Source organism: Pogoniulus pusillus, chromosome 7 (assembly GCF_015220805.1).
Source record: "Pogoniulus pusillus isolate bPogPus1 chromosome 7, bPogPus1.pri, whole genome shotgun sequence".
NCBI classification, from domain to species: Eukaryota; Metazoa; Chordata; class Aves; order Piciformes; family Lybiidae; genus Pogoniulus; species Pogoniulus pusillus.
In genome coordinates, this window is record NC_087270.1 from 16919938 (window position 1) to 16936498 (window position 16561).

The following is a 16561-nucleotide window of genomic DNA, read 5'->3' on the forward strand; positions in this document are numbered from 1 at the left end:
GTAATTGCACAATGTCACAGTGCTTTCTAGGTAGTCTCAGAAACATAAGTTCTTTAATGTGCTAATGTACTAGCACCTCTGTTCTTGGAGAACTGCAGAATAGTATGTTAAGATTGGAAAAGACCCCTAAAATCATCAGATCCAACATTCAAGTTAACACCCCTGTGTCCACTAAACCATGCCCCAAAGTGCCATGTCTACATATTTTTTGAGTGTCTCTAGGAATGGTGATTCCACAACCTTCCTAGGCAGCCCATTCCAATGCCTGAATACTCTTTTCAGCAAAGAAGTTTTTTCTCATGTCCAATCTAAACCTCCCTTGGTGCATTATCATAAAAATGTATTAATCCACTGACAAGTTTTCTTAGAAATGTATATTTTGCAGCTGTCCTGTAAGCAGGCAAGTGCAAGTCAGTCTAGCCTCAGTACTTTGAGATTCTGCTATGTAATATTTGGGGTTACCTTTTCTCTTAGAAAACTTTGCATTGGATACACTAGACTAGCTGTCATCAAGGAATGTGGTAGCTCGCACCTAACTGTTTGTGTGGCATCTTCACCATTAGATCAAAGAATTCATTGCTTGACTAGCTGTGATGGTGCCCTTGGCAGTTTCAATACCTGCAGGAGCAAAGGTGTTACTGGACTGAGCTCACAAAAGCAGAACTTAATTAGAATGAGACACACATATTGAGAGCTGTAAGAGCTGATTTATGTTTGTTTGCTTTACTTGATATGCAAATTACATTTGTAATTTTTATCCATTTTAGAAAGTGTAGGATGGCATGAAATGTGCATTGAAGTGTAGCAAGTGAACAGAAGCCCTTCATAAGCACGACGTGCATCTCTAAGTGTAGAAGGCTATGTCTGACACAGAGTGATCTGAATGAATAACGTGGCAATGGGATGCTTTGTAACCGCCCATTATGCTAGCAACTAGAATTTCCTAAGCTGTCAGTATTGTGGTTGCTCACTGTTAATCAGTAATCTGCTTAATCGTACTGACCTTCTTATTGTAAACCTGCCTATCTACAGTTAGTAATTGGCTTATTCTGAGTAAGCCCTAACTATTGGTAGCAAGTTTTGTGCTGCACAAGTAGAAATATGCTTGCTTTGAGTCCTGTTGAAAACTGGCTTCCTTGGTACCATTTGTGTTCATGAAACTAAAGGTGGTCTCATTTACAAGCTTAATTATCAGAAAAGAACCATCTTTCCTGTCCACAAACATGTGTTTTTTGCTGTCCTGCTTGAGCATGTGGGGGGTGTTCTCATGTCGCTAATCCTGGGATGCACTTCCGTAAGACACTGATCACAACTAGCCAGCACTAAAAAGATGAAGTCTTGCTTGTCCCTGTCATCTCTCAACCCCACTCCCACCTTTTGGCTGGGCTATTTTAGTGAGTTAATCTGACTAAATTAAATGGTCTGGAAAACAAGGAGGAAAAAAAAAGGAAAAGGAGGACAGAGCTTGTGTTCTTCAGGCACAAGCAAGCTGGTTTATGTGCTCAGCAGTTTATAAAAGGATTTGGTCTGTGAGTGAACCTGATGTATTTGCTCTGATATATGCTGAGATGCCTGGCAAGACTGGATGAGGATTTATTTTCTGTGTGCTGTCCACACTTAGCACAGTGGAAGCCTTTTCCATGCTGTTACTTCTTCATACAAAACTACTATCTAAAGCAGTCCATCAGGTTCTGCAGCTTGCTTTGTTCTTGTACTGCTTGCCCTACTCATGATTCCTGATTTCTCTGCCTCTTCAGCTGGCTGCTGGGGATTTTCACTTACAGTAGGGACTGGTATTTTTTCTGATACTGTTGTTAAGTTTTAGTTCTGACATGACATTCCTCAAATATCTGAAATTCCTGATGAAGAAAAAGGCAATTTTGATCTTTGCTGTACTGCAGGATTTTTTTTTTTTTCCTTAAATCAAGTCATTATCAAAGTATTGTACAGTCAGAGACCTGTAACTGAAAATCTGGTGAAGGAGGAGGACAAAGCTCAAAACACTTCCATTTTTATCTGCATATGCATGTTTGTAAGCATGCAACTGCCATATCTTGTAATAACGGAATAGTTAGTATCTCTGGACAAATGTCTTCTGCATATAAACCTGGTGTGTTACTTCAATTTGTAGGCAACTGTATAGGTGTACTTTTAGAAATGATTTATTTATATATATTGATCTTTAGAGTGCCTTTATCGGCTGAGCTCAGGCAAATATCTGTTTTCTGCAGTTCCAGAATCCCAAGAGTTCTAAATGAAACTATAATTAAATAAAGTCATCACTCAAAATAGTGATGACTTGAACCATTTTCATTAAGAAGATGAATTATTTTGTTTTTCTAAGCATTTGCAGAAGCTGTAAAAGGTAACAATCTAATATTTTCTGCTTAATGTTATGGTAATTATGTACACAAGATTTTTTTCTAGAAGAACCAGAGTTGTACATACCAAGAGTGCTTGAGAAATGCAGATAAATTTCTTCTTCCTTTAAAACACTGAAATATATATAATTATATACACAGAGAGTTATAAATATATATAAATAAGCTGCATATGCACCTATCAATATCAACATTTTCAGATTGTATTCAGTGCAAGTTAGATGGGCTGAACACTGAACAGTCACACAGGGCACTGCGTCTGGCTGTGACTTGAAAGTAGCTTTTATTTCTCTGTGGGCCTCTTACTTGTATTTGGTTTACTTGACAATGACACTCCTTTTCCTGTGGGCTTTGCTACTGCTAAAAATATCACTTCTAAGTAAATGCATCTGGTCTATGACAGTGCAGGTCCCTCAACCTCATGACCATTTTCAGTCTGGGATCACCAGCTATTAGAGCCTTTCCACAGCAACTCTACTGCCTACAAGCAGTGAACTTGCAGAAATTGTGTCCCTTTTCTGGGATGTGTATGCCCTACAGATTATATACACTGCATCATATATTTTGCAGCCATGCAGTAATGCTGACCCCTCAAACAATGCCTCTAACACCAACTTTAGCTAGTGTGATAGACAGGGCTACAGCTTCTCTCAGTGGAGAGCCTGTGGCAGATGTGAGCAGATACGCAGTGGGGTGTAGTACACAATTCCCAGCCAAGGCTACTGCTCAGACTCAGTGCCATGAGAAACTCCCTTCTTCCCACCTGGAATTTTTAATCCATTTCTTGGATACACCTTTTTTCATTTTCATTGCAAATTACTGAACATGTTTCTACTCTTGTACTTTGGCCATTCATTAAAATATTAAAGAGACAATATTCCATAATCTGTGAGAAAGTTTTTCTATTTATCTTCCTCCTGCTCCTGAAAGCATAACTTATCATCATTTCTCATTTAACGAGCTTCTTACCTTAAATGCTTCTATTAGGTCATGTCCTGTGAACTATTTTCTTTTCTCCTCCGTGTTAATTGTATCAAAATGTTTTGAGTTCTAGCAGAGTACTAAATATTCTGTTCTTTCCTATAGCATTACTTTGCATCTTGGCACTTTAGCAAAATCTTTCACTCAGATTTGGATCTGCATGTTGAGGCTATGAGAGTCTTTTTTTTCCCCTTTAAATACAGGAATTTTCATTTTAATGCCAACATTCTATTAGTTTATTCCTGTTTTGTCCATAGTTTAGATAATCCTCCTGACTGGGGAGGAAAAAATCAAAATCAAATAATCACTTGGGTTTTAGACCAGCCTATTGTTCATCTCAGCAGCATGATGTCCACACTTCTTAGTCTTTGAAGAATTTTTCACCGTTGTACCAAACTTTATGAGGTTTACTTCATCCTGACTTGTTTCTCCTGATTTTTGTTCTCTCGTCCGTGATTTTTCTTTGCTATTTCTTTCCTTTTTAATTCCTTATTGGAACACTTTCTCCCTTTTTATTTGTAATGATATTATTGAACTTCTGTTTGTTTGTGAGTGTTTTTTGGTTTGCTTTTTTTTTTAACTTGAATTTAATGATTCTTCCCCTTTGAAAAGCTGTGCTGCTCAAAGTGATTTTCATAACTGGTTCCTTTAATATCTCAAATTTCAATCTCATCTCTTTTCCAAATTAAATAACATGAATCCTAGCATGTATTATCATATGAAAACCAAACTACCTTCTTTTCATATGAAAACCACTCTCTACCTTTGATCATTCTTGTTGTCTTCAAGTTATATAATACATTCCTTTTAAGATGAGAGGAAATGGAATTTCAGATGGAGTTGTTTTTTTCAGCATACAGTACTGCCTATTTAGGAATATTTTTACATGCATTTATTTCCACTCATTAAAACTGCATTTCACCTGTTCTGTCATTGCTATGAGACCCTTCACTATGTTGTTTGCAGCCAGTTTCTGTCTACAGCAATGAATAACTCTGTGGCCTCAGCAGACCCTCTGGAACAGCTACTGCTGGATATGCTGAACACTTTCAATCTCTTGGAACGTCTGCTGATAACTGCATTTACACTGAGAACTGACCTTTTCTTTCCTGAACTTTTAACTGGTTGCTAATTCATAAAGACCCTTCTCCTACAGTAAGGCAGGTTTCTTTGAAGTCCTTTGATAGCAAATGCTTACTGGAAATCTACAGAAACCCTATTAATTGCACCCCCTTATTTCACGTCAATCTACAAAACTTGTTAGAAACGCTAAAAAAGTTGTGGCATAACCTCCTGTCCCAGGTTGAGGCCATAGGGTTAAAAACATTTTCTGGGGACTAGAAGATTGTTATTCAATCCCATAATTCTGCTGTCTTTATAGACTGACAACAAGGTCAGTTCGTTCTCCTTTCCTCCTCCTCCTGCCCTGAGTGTGTGGCGGCAGCCAATTTATCGGGAACATGTCAGCAGTAGGTCTCTTGGATGGCAGAGGCGTTGGAGGGGGGAGTATTTGAGCACTGGGGAAAGTAGATTTAGTTTTTTGGGGATGGGGGAAACTTCAAGGGGGTTTGCCATGGTAATTGCTTTGTAATGTCCATTGCTGTTTTCTCTCTCTAAATATAATTCTGTATTTTCTCTCCAATTAGATTAGAGAGTTTAATCTCTGTTGGCTCTCTTTAAAAAAAAACACGGCACCTCCAAAAGCTGCACTAGTTCTTGATTAGTTGATTAGATGGTGTTGGGTGATAGGTTGGACCTCATGACCTTAAAGGTCTTTTCCAACCTGATTAATTCTGTGATTCCTTGTTATATTTAGCCATGCTCATTAATTTTGTTGTTAGTAAGTTTACTGTACTAAAAATTCAGTGAAAAACAGACTCTAAGTTATGCACATGTCCCCAGTGACACCTTATAAACCCTTAAACAACATTGGTTTTGCTACTTCCTTCCAGTTCAAAGGAGTTCTAGTAATGTTTTTACTTTCTTAACAGTTCAGCTATTATGTAGGTATGTTCTTTTGGAACACTTAGTTGAGTGCTGTTAGATCTTAAAAACATTTGAATTTTCTGATTTGAAATCTCTTCAATTCATCTTCATGAAAAACATTTAGAGTTACTCTGTCTCTTTTGACAGCAAGTTTGATTTACTAGAGAGCCAAGTATCAGTAATATGTGACTATAAATTTGATAACTTATTGTACAACTCTTCAGAATCATAGAATACTGACAAGCACAAGCAAACCAACCTTGAGTTTGTACTGTAGCACGGTGAAGTATTACTGGAGACCATAAACTGATTTTCCTTGTTGAGGTAATAATTGATACTTTCATGTATTTTATATATATATATGTGCACACAATGGACATTTTATTAAGTTAAAGTTTCAAAATCATATTAGCTATTCTCACTCTTCAAAAATAAAGTAATAGTGATAAAAATTGTTGCATAGTTTCTCAAAATTAGGAGGACGAAATATCAACAGATTTAGTAATAGCAGAAGAAACAAAACAAACCCAAACCTTCCATTTGCATTCTTCGTTGCATAGTAGCTGAAGTCCTGAGTAGCAAGTGTGTAAGAAAAGGTACTGACACACTTCTTTCCATATTTTAATGCATGTAGGGCTAGATTTTTATCTGATTCTCTATTTTACAGTGTATGTCTCAGTAAAGAAATATGAAGATTAATGTCAGCATTTGTTATGTTACTAAGAATAATTTTACATGATCACAGGAAGAGCTCTTCAAAACAAAATGGAGCTGAAAGGACAGACTTGGGGCTCAGTTACACAGTAATACAAGAACTGCATCATAACTTTATTCTGTTGACTTACTCTTACATCTTCTCTGTAAGCATTAAGATTTCTGTGAAAGCTTAAGTGGCTGCTCTCAGTGTGCTCTAGGCATTTTCACCTCTGTAGAGAGAGCCCACAGCAAATGCAGTAGTTAATATTTCAGCTGGGCAAAGTAGAGCTGATCAAACATCTTATTTCCTTCAAAAGCAGTCATCTTTTCTGGCCCTGGCACTCATCTCACCCATGTCTGAAATTATTCAGCTTAAGACAAAACCCATAGGAAGAGGAGGGCAGAACTAAACAATTAAATTGGCCATGTTGTCTCACTACACTGTTGTCTTCCTGACAGCTGCTCTGCTAAAAAGAATCTAAAAAGGTCTTGCACGGAACCTCCTGGACTATTCATTGCTATGCTTGAAGATACTGCAGGAGGAGATCCCAGAAATACTGGAATATTTGAGACTACTCCAAAATCTCATCTGAGTTTGCTAGCATGCAGAAGGAGACGGACACGTTAAGACCTCAGGTACTTACCAACACAGCATGCAAGAGGTTACAGTTAAACAGCAGTTTTGCAGTTTGTTTTATGCATTAGTGTCACAGAAGATTGAAATAAAGAAGATTGATACAACTTTTTCTTTCTTTTTTTTTTGGTGATATAAATTAGTAACTTCATCTTCCATAATAGACAACAGACAAAACTTCTGTGCTGAAAAGACTGTTAATCTAAGAGGCTTAAATTCACAACATTTTGTATCAGTAGCAGAGTGCCAAGTTTTTCTGTGGTGCCTGTTTCACTGCCAGCAATGAAATAGCTTCCTGGGCCCCAGGCCATCCTCTCTGTCTTCCTTTCAGTCAGCTTCATCACTGCTGGGTTCCTCTTCTGAATCATCACTTTCATATTCTTCATCCTCGCATCTGAAGGCATCCTCAGCTTCAGGGTCAGATTGACCTTCTTCTTCATGCTCATGAGACTGGTTGGACTGAGAGCTGGGTCCTGACTGATCATTGTCCTCTTCCTCATCCTGGGAATGGTCAACTGACAGGCCTGCCTTTGCTTCCTCTTCCTCCTCGTAATCCTCCTCTTCATGGCGTTGATGAGAGTTGGAATGCGACTCAGCATCCCCTGCATGGCAAAGCTGATCTGCATGAGGGCTGTCTCTTGTCTCTTCTTCATTCTCCAGCTCAGTGAACTGGCCATCAGGAGTGGAAGTTTTCACACTTCTTCTCATCTCTCCCTCCTCTTCCTCCTCACAGGACTGCTCAGACCAAGGACTGCTGTCAGCAGATTCCTCAAAGGACTTCCCTTCCATGATGACTCTGAAAAGACAATTTGCATGTGTGATTTTTATTTTCAGCTAAGATGTTTTCCAGTAGGTTTTTAACTGCTTTCAAGTCATCTAGGACAAATCGTGGTAGACTTGGCTGGGGTGGAACTGCGGAAGGGAAAGGAAAGGGAATTGAAGACACTAGAGTCTTCTTTTATGCTAGAAAGTAACTCTACACTATTGGTTATGTATTTCAGCTTTATTATTTCTGCATCCTTTTAAATCATAACACCTAATGGATATGGAAAAGCAAGTTTCATAAGGTTTAATTTAAAATTTCAGTAAAAGTAATTCATAATTGACTTGCTAGCAACCTGACCAAATTATTGGTGAAAAGAACAAATAATAATGTTTTCATTAGTCTTTTGTCTTTTTTTTGAAGCACATTATGTAACACATGCAGTGCTCTCTTCTCTTTAATGAAATAATATTTAACTCAGGAAAACAACAAAAAAAATGCACATTAATGCAAACATTAATAAACACAGTCAAATATCTACCTGGCAAATACTACAAACATAGAATTTAAAAGGAAACACCAACCAAAACGTACACATCAAAATCTGCTTTCTAATTACTTCGTATGTAGTGGCCAAAAAACCCCACCAAACAACCTTCATTAACCTCTACCTTTCTCTGGCATTGGTGGAGTTAAGATCTTCAACACTGGAGCATTGTAGCAATTTGGTTCTTTGTCCTTTCCTTGAAACAAACTCTGGGCATATCCCCAGGGCTCTCAGTCTGTTAGAATAATGCTTTTCTGCAGCTATTCTGGCGTTTTTCTGTAGGAAAGGCACAATGGTTGTGTTACCTGAATGCATTAAATGCCTATCTTCTGATACTTTTGCTTCTGATAATAGAGTTTCTTTAATTGCATCTGGCAAATTCACTGCAGGTAAGAATGAGAAAGCAATACTTGAAAACATCACACCAGATTTTCCTTTCCTGTACTAGTTCAAATCTGGATTGCTTCCTGTGCCCACCAGCTAGCAACGACCTATATATTCCATATATAGAGGAGGGAAGGAAAGAGAAGATGTAGACATGGGAAAAAAATGCCCTAAAAGAGCAGCCCTGTAGAAAAGAACTTGGCAGTTCTGGTGGATGAGAAGCTGGCCATGAGCCAACAGCATGCACTTGCAGCCTAGAAGGCCAATTGCATCCTGGACTGCATCAAAAGAAGTGTGGCCAGCAGGTTGAGAGAGGTAATTCTGCCACTTTGCTCTGCTCTGGTGAGACCTCACCTGGAGTATTGTGTCCAGATACTGGACACCCAACACAAGGACACGGACCTGACACAGTGGATCCAGAGATGGAGACACAAAGAGGGCAGGGTCATCTCTCATGTGAAGACAGGCTGAGGTAGTTGGAGTTATTCGGCTTGGAGAAGAGAAAGCTCCGGAGAGGTCTTTTAGCAGCCCTCCGGTACCCGAAGGGGCCCTATAAGAAGGCTCAGGAGGCACTGTTTACAAAGGCATGTAGCACTAGAACAAGGAGCAATGGTTTTAAACTACAGCAGGATAGATTTAGATTGGACATGTGGAAGAAGTTCTTCACTATGAGGGTGGTGTAACACTGGAACAGGTTGCCGTGGAGGTGGTGGAGGCCACATCCCAGAAGCCATTCAAGTTCAGGCTTGATGGGGTTCTGAGAAACCTCATCTAGTTAGGGATGTCTCTGTTTACTGCAAAGTTTAGACTAGACGACCTCTAGAGGTTACTTCCTATCCAGTGCATCCTATGATTTTGTTCAATACAACAAGAAAATCAGTGACCTATGACTTGTTGCCTCTCTGACTTTGGGAACAGGTCAGGGACCATGCTAGCAGCACATGGTTGTACTGAAATGCAGAAAGAAAAATACACTGTATCTGATCTTACAGGAGGCACTAAGAGTACTTGGATCAGACAACATGTTCATAACAGCCATCTCAGTTCCCTGTGTAAGCACACCATGAAAGGTTAGTCACAACAATTAGTAACATTTGTATGCAGATGGGGCAACAGGGATTGACACAGACATAGAGAATGGTCTGGGTTGGAAGGGACGTCATATACTCATGTGGAAGGTAGTTTTTAGGTGTCTTCTAAAAATGTTTGACTACATATGTCTTATGCAGCATTTGAAGAAAAGTAATACAGAAGCAAGACAACCTGAGTGACTCTTTCAAAAAGCAATGGCCTTTGTTTTACTCTTTCTTCCATTTCTTGCAACTCTTGCAAATATTCTTGCATTCTCTGCTTCTCATAATTCCTAAAGGAAATAAAGTGCAAGAAAAATTATTGTTAATCTGTAATACAAGAATTTTCTACAGCAGCTAAACTGCTCATAACAAACTAAATATCGTCCTACTTCTGGAGGTTACAAGGTTTGAGGTATATTGCCTTACTTTCATAGCAACTGCTTGCCCACAAACACTGAACAAAACTATCTCTGAAGTAGTCACTTTGTATAAGCAGAAAGGTCCTGCCTAGTGAGGTTTAGAGGCCGTGTGACTGTGGATTTTTGGCTGGGTTTGGATGCTTAGGGTTTTTTTACAATTTGGGTATTTAGTTGTGTATTTTTTTAACACAGATTTTTCAGATGCTCCAGTTGCTCTCAGCAAAATTAGGATACACTATAGGAAATCAGTGTTATTAAATAAAAAAACATTAAAGTGAAGTGGTAAGAATCTTGCTATTTTAGTAGTCTGTGTCACAAGAGGGCTACCCAGGTGCTGGATCATAATATGCTTTTTCCTAGCTGGTTTGTCAAGGGTCCAGTCAGTGTAGCAAGATGATCAACTGAAATGGTATGTCAGATCTTAGTAAGCACTAGATAATCCAGATAGTATGGGGTTGTAATCCCTGGTATGTGACAGAGACATCTGTTTGTGATGCACCCTCTGTACTGTACTGGACCAGCTCTACCATTACTAAGTCAGACACTTAAGGGTGAGTATGAGAGCTATGGGGCATTTTACCCATATGTCTCCCCCTGCCTCCTTCCCTTACCATCCTCTGAATTTCTGCAATATGCTGTGCATTAAGGCAGGTTATTCACCATTTTGAGAGAGTGAACTTCATTGTTGCTACCTGCTCTGTTGGGCAGCTTTCTGCAAACCTAATTACCTGTTAGAAGAGCATTTACAGTAATATACCTTATTACCTAGCCTATGCTGAAATAAGCATTATCAAGTTAAGCACTTCTACCAGCCTTAATGCATCACACTAAGGAAGTAATCCTGCTTTCTAATAGTCTAATTTTGTGTGGGCAAGAACTAAGCATGACTGTTTTACAATAGTCCTGAAATCTGATTAAGCTATATACTGTGATGTGATGCTCACTGTTGAATTAATTAAATCTGTAAACACACCCACTGTCTCCCTTTAATTCTGCTCCCTGCTACTGTAACTCAAATTGTTTTCTGCTTCTCTCCTAGAGTCAGCAGATCTGCCTGAGGACACTTACGTTATAAAGCTGCTGTTATTAATGGTATCTGCTGGTTATATTGCAAAAGCAAGTGCACTTGAGGCACTGCACTCTTTGACCTGCATCTCTGCTCACAAGGAGCCTGCATAAATCCTACTCCTACACCACTGATCCTTCCTATATGTGCTTTGGTGAAGGTGGCAGGTAGCTATAGATGCATGCTGGACAGTCACTGACTGCCCACATGCTAAAGACAAATGCTTGTCACAGTGGTGCTTCTAGTATATTCTGACTGAGCCACAGCACTTCTGAGTTTCCGCTGATTTTTGTCTTTCTGGTCAGAGTGAAGTAACATTGGTGGTGAATAATCATTACTATGATGTGCAGTATTGTCTCACAGGTGGTGCTGCTATTTTAGCAAATTTGCTTATACCAGCCCAGAGGTTTAAGTCTAAGAATAATTCCACACTTTTCTATGTTAGTGATAGAGACTCCAAGTAAGCAAAGTGAGAGCGAAGAAATCTATTTCATTACCTTTCAACTCATAGCCATAAAGATAGCCCTAACCTCTATCCTAATTTCTCCATATTCTAACCCCCTTAAACTTTTGCATGGTAACTCAGAAGTTGCTACTTCAAGCCATGAATCTCTTAATCAGGCATATCTCACATTCATCGTTGTATTGTTTTGCCCTGCTAATGTTGGTTACTGGAAATAAGGATTCATAGCTGCAGTCCGAAAATCACGCCTATGAATGATGCAACAGAGGCAGAGCAGTCAGTACCTCTCACCATCCCCAAGTAGTTACACTACTCCTTTTCTTCCTTATTTTTTTTTAAGCTTTCCTCTTTAGTTGGTATGTCAATTGAGAAAATACAAGACACAACACTGTAAGGTGGAACATAATGATTGAAACCAACAGGACAGGCAACAGTTTCCCAGATGACATACTATACTTGGCCACTTTTTTTACTAGCTACAGTATATAAATGGTAAGATGTGTAATTAAGTCAGCTTAGACTAGGCTATTTTTTACATTGTATGTCTAACATACAATGTAGAATGAGCAGTTCAGCATTCAGGGGTATGCAACAAAATACCTGAATGTTTTTAGTTTTGATTTAGACATCTGAGCTAGGCTCTGATGTGGGTCATTTGCCTCAGCCCGAGCTGTTACAATTTTCTGGATTTTTTTGGTTCTTTGTTTCTGCTTTGTTCTGGTCCTTTTTTGTTGCTCTTCCAGCTTTCTTTTTCCCTCAAGTGTATTCCTGGTGGAAAAATAAACTAAGGCTGAATTCAGTTTAAATCAAGTGCAAAACGTGAGCAGAAGAGATTCAACAGAGAAACAAGGTTGGCCTAAGATGACAGAAGATATGTGGCTGTTTTAAAGGATTCAGGCACATTCTAGAGGACAGCAATCATTTGTCCTTTTCCCATGGATGTTCTGAGAAAGAAGGCACTGTTTCTTGTAACAATCATAAATATTCAGAGGTACATTTAAATATCTTAAGCATTGTACTATAATTAAGGCATTCTATTAATAAACTAAGTCATGGTTTTGCTGCATGGAAGAACTAACTACATAGGTGAAAATACAAAGTCTACTCTTACACTATATCTAAAATGTAGAATCTCATCACTAAAGCAGTCACCTTATGGCTTGTAGCCGTCGTCTTGTGCATTCTGTACTTCTGGGTGATTTAAAGTCTCCGAAGCCTGAGAGATGTGAATTTGTACTTGAATGTCTCATTTGAGGCCTGCATCTTGGAGAGGCATATGGCCAGCGTGTTTCTTTCAACTTTTCTTCATCCTCCTGAATGTCCTTCAAAATCTTACCCCTATTTGAGGGAATATATGGAGTACGAAGATTGAAAGGTTCACAGACTGTAAGGTGCTTCACTTGTTTTTGTTGCAGGAGCCGTTCCTGAAATTTTTGGTGTAGTAGATCAAAATCTGGAACACTTGACTTGGTCTTTGGTTTATGTTCTGTTTCCTTTGGGTCAATGCACTTGTGTTTCTTCTTTTTACTGGCGTTCGGTAAAGCCAGTCTGCTGCTGGGTAGAGACGAATTACGAAGCAGCTCTTCAGCTCTCATTCTGATCCTGATTTCTCTGTAGAGCTCTTTCTCCTTTAGCTTGTCCTTAAGAGCTGGACTATAAACATATTTAGGAACTGGTTTTGCTTGGAACAGTTTTTTCTTTTCAGGTGCAGAAAGGTCTTTTAATTGCATTTTCCTAATTTCATTTCTTTGCTTCTCTCGTTCAATGAATTTAAATGGCTTCTGAGAAGCCAAGAGATTGATTTTGCTTCTCTCTTTCACAGACCTCCTACGTTCTTCATTTCGTTGCACAATTTCATGGTATAGTGGAAGGAAAACAGCAGCAGGCACTGGATTAGCTCGGAATTTTTTCTGACACTCTGCTTGTTCCTCTAGTTGCTTCTTCAGTAAGTTATTTTCCATTTCAATCTGTGACTTGGATTTGATGTTCTGTTCTTTTTTTTTAGCTTCTCTGATAGTCATTTGGAAAGGCTTGGGCACAGTAATCTTTGGTGACCATGCTTTCTGCTTCTTACGTACCATTCTGACAACAGGTGAGCTTGGTAAGCTGTGTTTGATGCGGGAGATGTAGTCTTCCACGGAGAACCCATCCCACATTTTTTCAATCCTTTCCTTAGCAAATGTGGATGATCCTGTTTCACTCCTGCTTTCTTCGAATGCTAGTTCTCTGTCAGACCCATCAGATAGACTTGATCTTAAGGCATCACTTAAGTCAGAGTCTGAAAAGGATTTGTGCAAATTTACAGGCTGGTATGTGCTTTTCTCCCAAGTCGGCCTTTAAAAGGGAAAGTAAAGTTGGTTTGAGTCCAGTCTGACACTCATGTAAAGACACAAACTTCTACTTTAGGATACTATCACTAGAAACAAAAGTTAGTGGCACTAGTGAAGTGAGGAGGAGGCAAGGGGGAAGAGAAGGGAAAAGAGAAGCACATTGGGCACTCACACCAGACCATAGTTTTTAAGTAGGTGCTAATCATGAGCAAGTCAGCTCTTCTTAAGGAAAGGCACCTCTCTTTACTATGTTACTTGGACTTGACTGCACAAAGGTATACGTTTCACAGCTGCTTAGCAAGGAGAATACGCTTTTTTATTATTAAGACTAACGTTTCTGTCATTATCTGCTTATAGGAAACGGGAAGAGTAACACTTTACATCCCCAGAGAAAACAAACAATACCCCAAAAAAAAACTACTGTTTTATAGATGTCTGCAAAGGATTGGAGCATCTTCACCTAAAAGGTACCACCAAACTTACCTACAACACGCATTAGGCTCAGCACTTTCCTTGTCCAAGGCTTGTACTCCTTTTAAATACAGTTTATTCCGATACATAGTTTCTAATTTTGCCATGGTCTCCAGGTGAGCATTCTTCAGCTCTTCTAACTTCAAGTAATACTCTTGATTTGAATTGTACATTTTGGACAAGTCCATCCACTTGTCAGAATCTCCATTTGGAGAGCAGGTCTGATCTTTGTTGGTATTTGTATCCAAATCAAAACTGTCCTAGAAGAGGTGTTTGTAAAGATTTCTGACTGGTGGAAAGGGGGAGCAAGGTTCTTATTGTTGCCTTGTCCTGATTAAGGCTAAGGAATGACACAGTAACACCAGAGATAAAAATGCTAACATAGTTACATGGAATAATTTCATAGTAATTTATATTCTAAGAGTCCTACTTAAAGCATGTAAAAGTCCTAAGTCTGGCTCTGTAATCAATATATTTGTACCAGGAATTATGATAAAAAGGATGTGATAAAAGAAAAAAAATGTTTATTGTAAAGTGTAACTTCTCCTTCAATACTAAAAGATCCCTCGAAAACCCTTTATTTGAGAACAAACCAACAGAACCTTCTCTGCCTCCCGTTTCCAGAAGCATACTAAAAAGTCATTAGGTATCGTGTGTAACTGTTAGCTCCTGCTTCCATAGCTTACTGTGCAACAACACGGATTCTGCACAGCTGGAGTTACACTACTATTCGGCAGGTGGTGACAGCTGTGTGCAGGTAAGCACATTCTTTGTGCATTTTGAAAGCTGACACAAGTTAGGGAAGTTATTAAAACCAGCTTAGTTTGTGTTACAAAGGCTCTCTTTACGTTATTTTTATCTACCATGTTTTTAGTTTAATAGCTAAAAGATGAGACTAATACTTTTCCACATAGAAATGTTTTTAAACGCTTTGACATCCTAAAAAAATAATAACAGAAAAAATCTTACCTATGTTTACTCCTGTTTTCAGTGCACAAATCTCTACCTTACCTCCTCTGTAGTACAGTGACCTAACAGCGTATGAATGACACCATCAAAGAGGCAAATTGAAAAAGCTGTTCTAGCACGCCCGACGGGACCCACTGCCCAGCGCTTGCTAATCTGCTCTGACACTGCGTGTGTGAACCTCCTGTTTCAGTGCTCGACCCGCAGACACCCACCCAAGCGTCCTTCTCGGACATCTGTTCCCTAGACGCCGGGGCTCATCACCAAGCTCATTAAGAGATCGGCGCTGCAGAGGCGCTGCCGCCGGTCCATCTGTCGAGTTTTCCTACATCTGTGTGTGCCAGGGCAGGCTCAGGCCTGTCGCGTCCCCGGCTTGCCCAGCAATCCTTAAGGTCCAACGCCCGTTGGGGCCCGGGTAACTCCCTCCACACCCCGCGGCCTCGGCAGTACCTGAGCTGCGGCGGGCGGTGGCCCCCGCTCATAGAGCGCGGCGGGGGCCCGGGTGCGCGGGTCGAGCGGAGTGCGGAGGCAGGAGGCGGCCAGCCGCGCCGCTCGGTGCGCAGCCTCCATGGCGCTCGCTCTCCGGGCTTGGCGGGGAAGCAAAGCAGGGATCCGGCGCCCCCAGTGCCGCGGTCGACTCTCCCGCTCCGCCTCCGCGGCGCGGCTGGAGGCGGGCGTTGAGCGGAAGAGGAGGGATTTAGCGGCCGCTGGCGCGGAGCCTGGCAGGGTGCTGCAGGGTGAGCGACGGTGCGGCTCGGGGCGACGAACAGCCCCCGCCCGCCACGGGTCGGCCGGCGGGCGGGTGAGGTGAGGCCGGCAGTGCCCTGGAGCCAACCCTTCCCCTTCCAGCCCCGCTCCGCTTCTCGCCCTGCCCTAGAGTGCCAGAGCGCGGAGCTGAAGCTCGACTTCATCCTCTGCCCCTTCAGCTCTTGCTCACTACTGTCTGTAGGATTTTTTTTCGAGAGTTTAGTGGGAACCTTCACTTCTTTCCCGGACAAGCCCGCATATTTTTTGCTTCTCAAATTACTGAACAATCTTCCGTCTTAACCTCCACACTTCCGATAAGCAATTACAGGAAAAGGGTAACCCAGGATCGGCAGGAAAATTTTCCTACCTCTGCAGAGAAGCAGTAATAATTCTGAACCTATTCGTTGAACTACATTAAAGAATTTTTTTATGTAAAGACACAGATGGAAATATTACATCACAGAGTAGTTCTAATTCTTGTCAAGAACTCAAAGTTTGCAATGGTGGGTAAGGAAAGCATTAATCAAAGCTACTAACGAAATGGAGGTCAGTGGTAGAGGTGATCTCATGAGGTAAGTTGTCTTTTTTAATGTAAGAATAGGTAATACATAATTAATGCAGAGCAATAATGCCTAAATAGATTGTCTAACTCAT

The 16561-nt window shown here is 40.3% G+C and overlaps 1 protein-coding gene and 2 long non-coding RNA genes across 5 annotated transcripts in view; 2 read left to right on the forward strand and 1 right to left on the reverse strand.

The window, feature by feature from the left end:
* LOC135176763 (uncharacterized) overlaps positions 1-8323 on the forward strand; it is a 42321-nt gene extending 33998 nt beyond the window's left edge. The window contains exon 3 of the long non-coding RNA XR_010302810.1: positions 6504-8323. This is a non-coding gene — a long non-coding RNA (uncharacterized LOC135176763). The remainder of the gene's footprint in view (positions 1-6503) is intronic.
* Positions 5957-15817, reverse strand: FAM161A (FAM161 centrosomal protein A). 2 transcript variants are annotated; one of them, XM_064146093.1, is made up of 7 exons: positions 15611-15817; positions 14207-14454; positions 12546-13727; positions 11994-12161; positions 9636-9735; positions 8113-8264; positions 5957-7474 (listed from the first exon to the last, which is right to left on the reverse strand). In XM_064146093.1, the coding sequence occupies exons 1-7, from the start codon at positions 15728-15730 to the stop codon at positions 7006-7008; spliced, it is 2439 nt and encodes an 812-aa protein (XP_064002163.1). In that variant the 5' UTR covers positions 15731-15817; the 3' UTR covers positions 5957-7005. The 2 variants fall into 2 exon arrangements, with proteins under 2 accessions (XP_064002163.1, XP_064002164.1); XM_064146094.1 differs by lacking the exon at positions 11994-12161.
* LOC135176765 (uncharacterized) lies at positions 9359-16561 on the forward strand. Of its 2 annotated transcripts, XR_010302812.1 has the most exons (6): positions 9359-9442; positions 10904-10956; positions 13216-13338; positions 14081-14190; positions 14876-14951; positions 15186-16561. It is a non-coding gene; the product is annotated as an uncharacterized LOC135176765 (long non-coding RNA). The 2 variants fall into 2 exon arrangements; XR_010302813.1 differs by lacking the exons at positions 9359-9442; positions 10904-10956 and adding an exon at positions 12156-12243.

Bases quoted from the DNA above. Each gene is read 5' to 3' on its own strand.
- FAM161A (XM_064146093.1), bottom strand. From the start codon at position 15,730: ATGGAGGCTGCGCACCGAGCGGCGCGGCTGGCCGCCTCCTGCCTCCGC. The intron at 13,728-14,206 runs GTAAGTTTGGTG...TCCCTTTTAAAG, and splicing joins GAGCCTAATGCGTGTTGTAG to GCCGACTTGGGAGAAAAGCA. The intron at 12,162-12,545 runs GTGACTGCTTTA...TTTTTCCACCAG, and splicing joins CGACGGCTACAAGCCATAAG to GAATACACTTGAGGGAAAAA.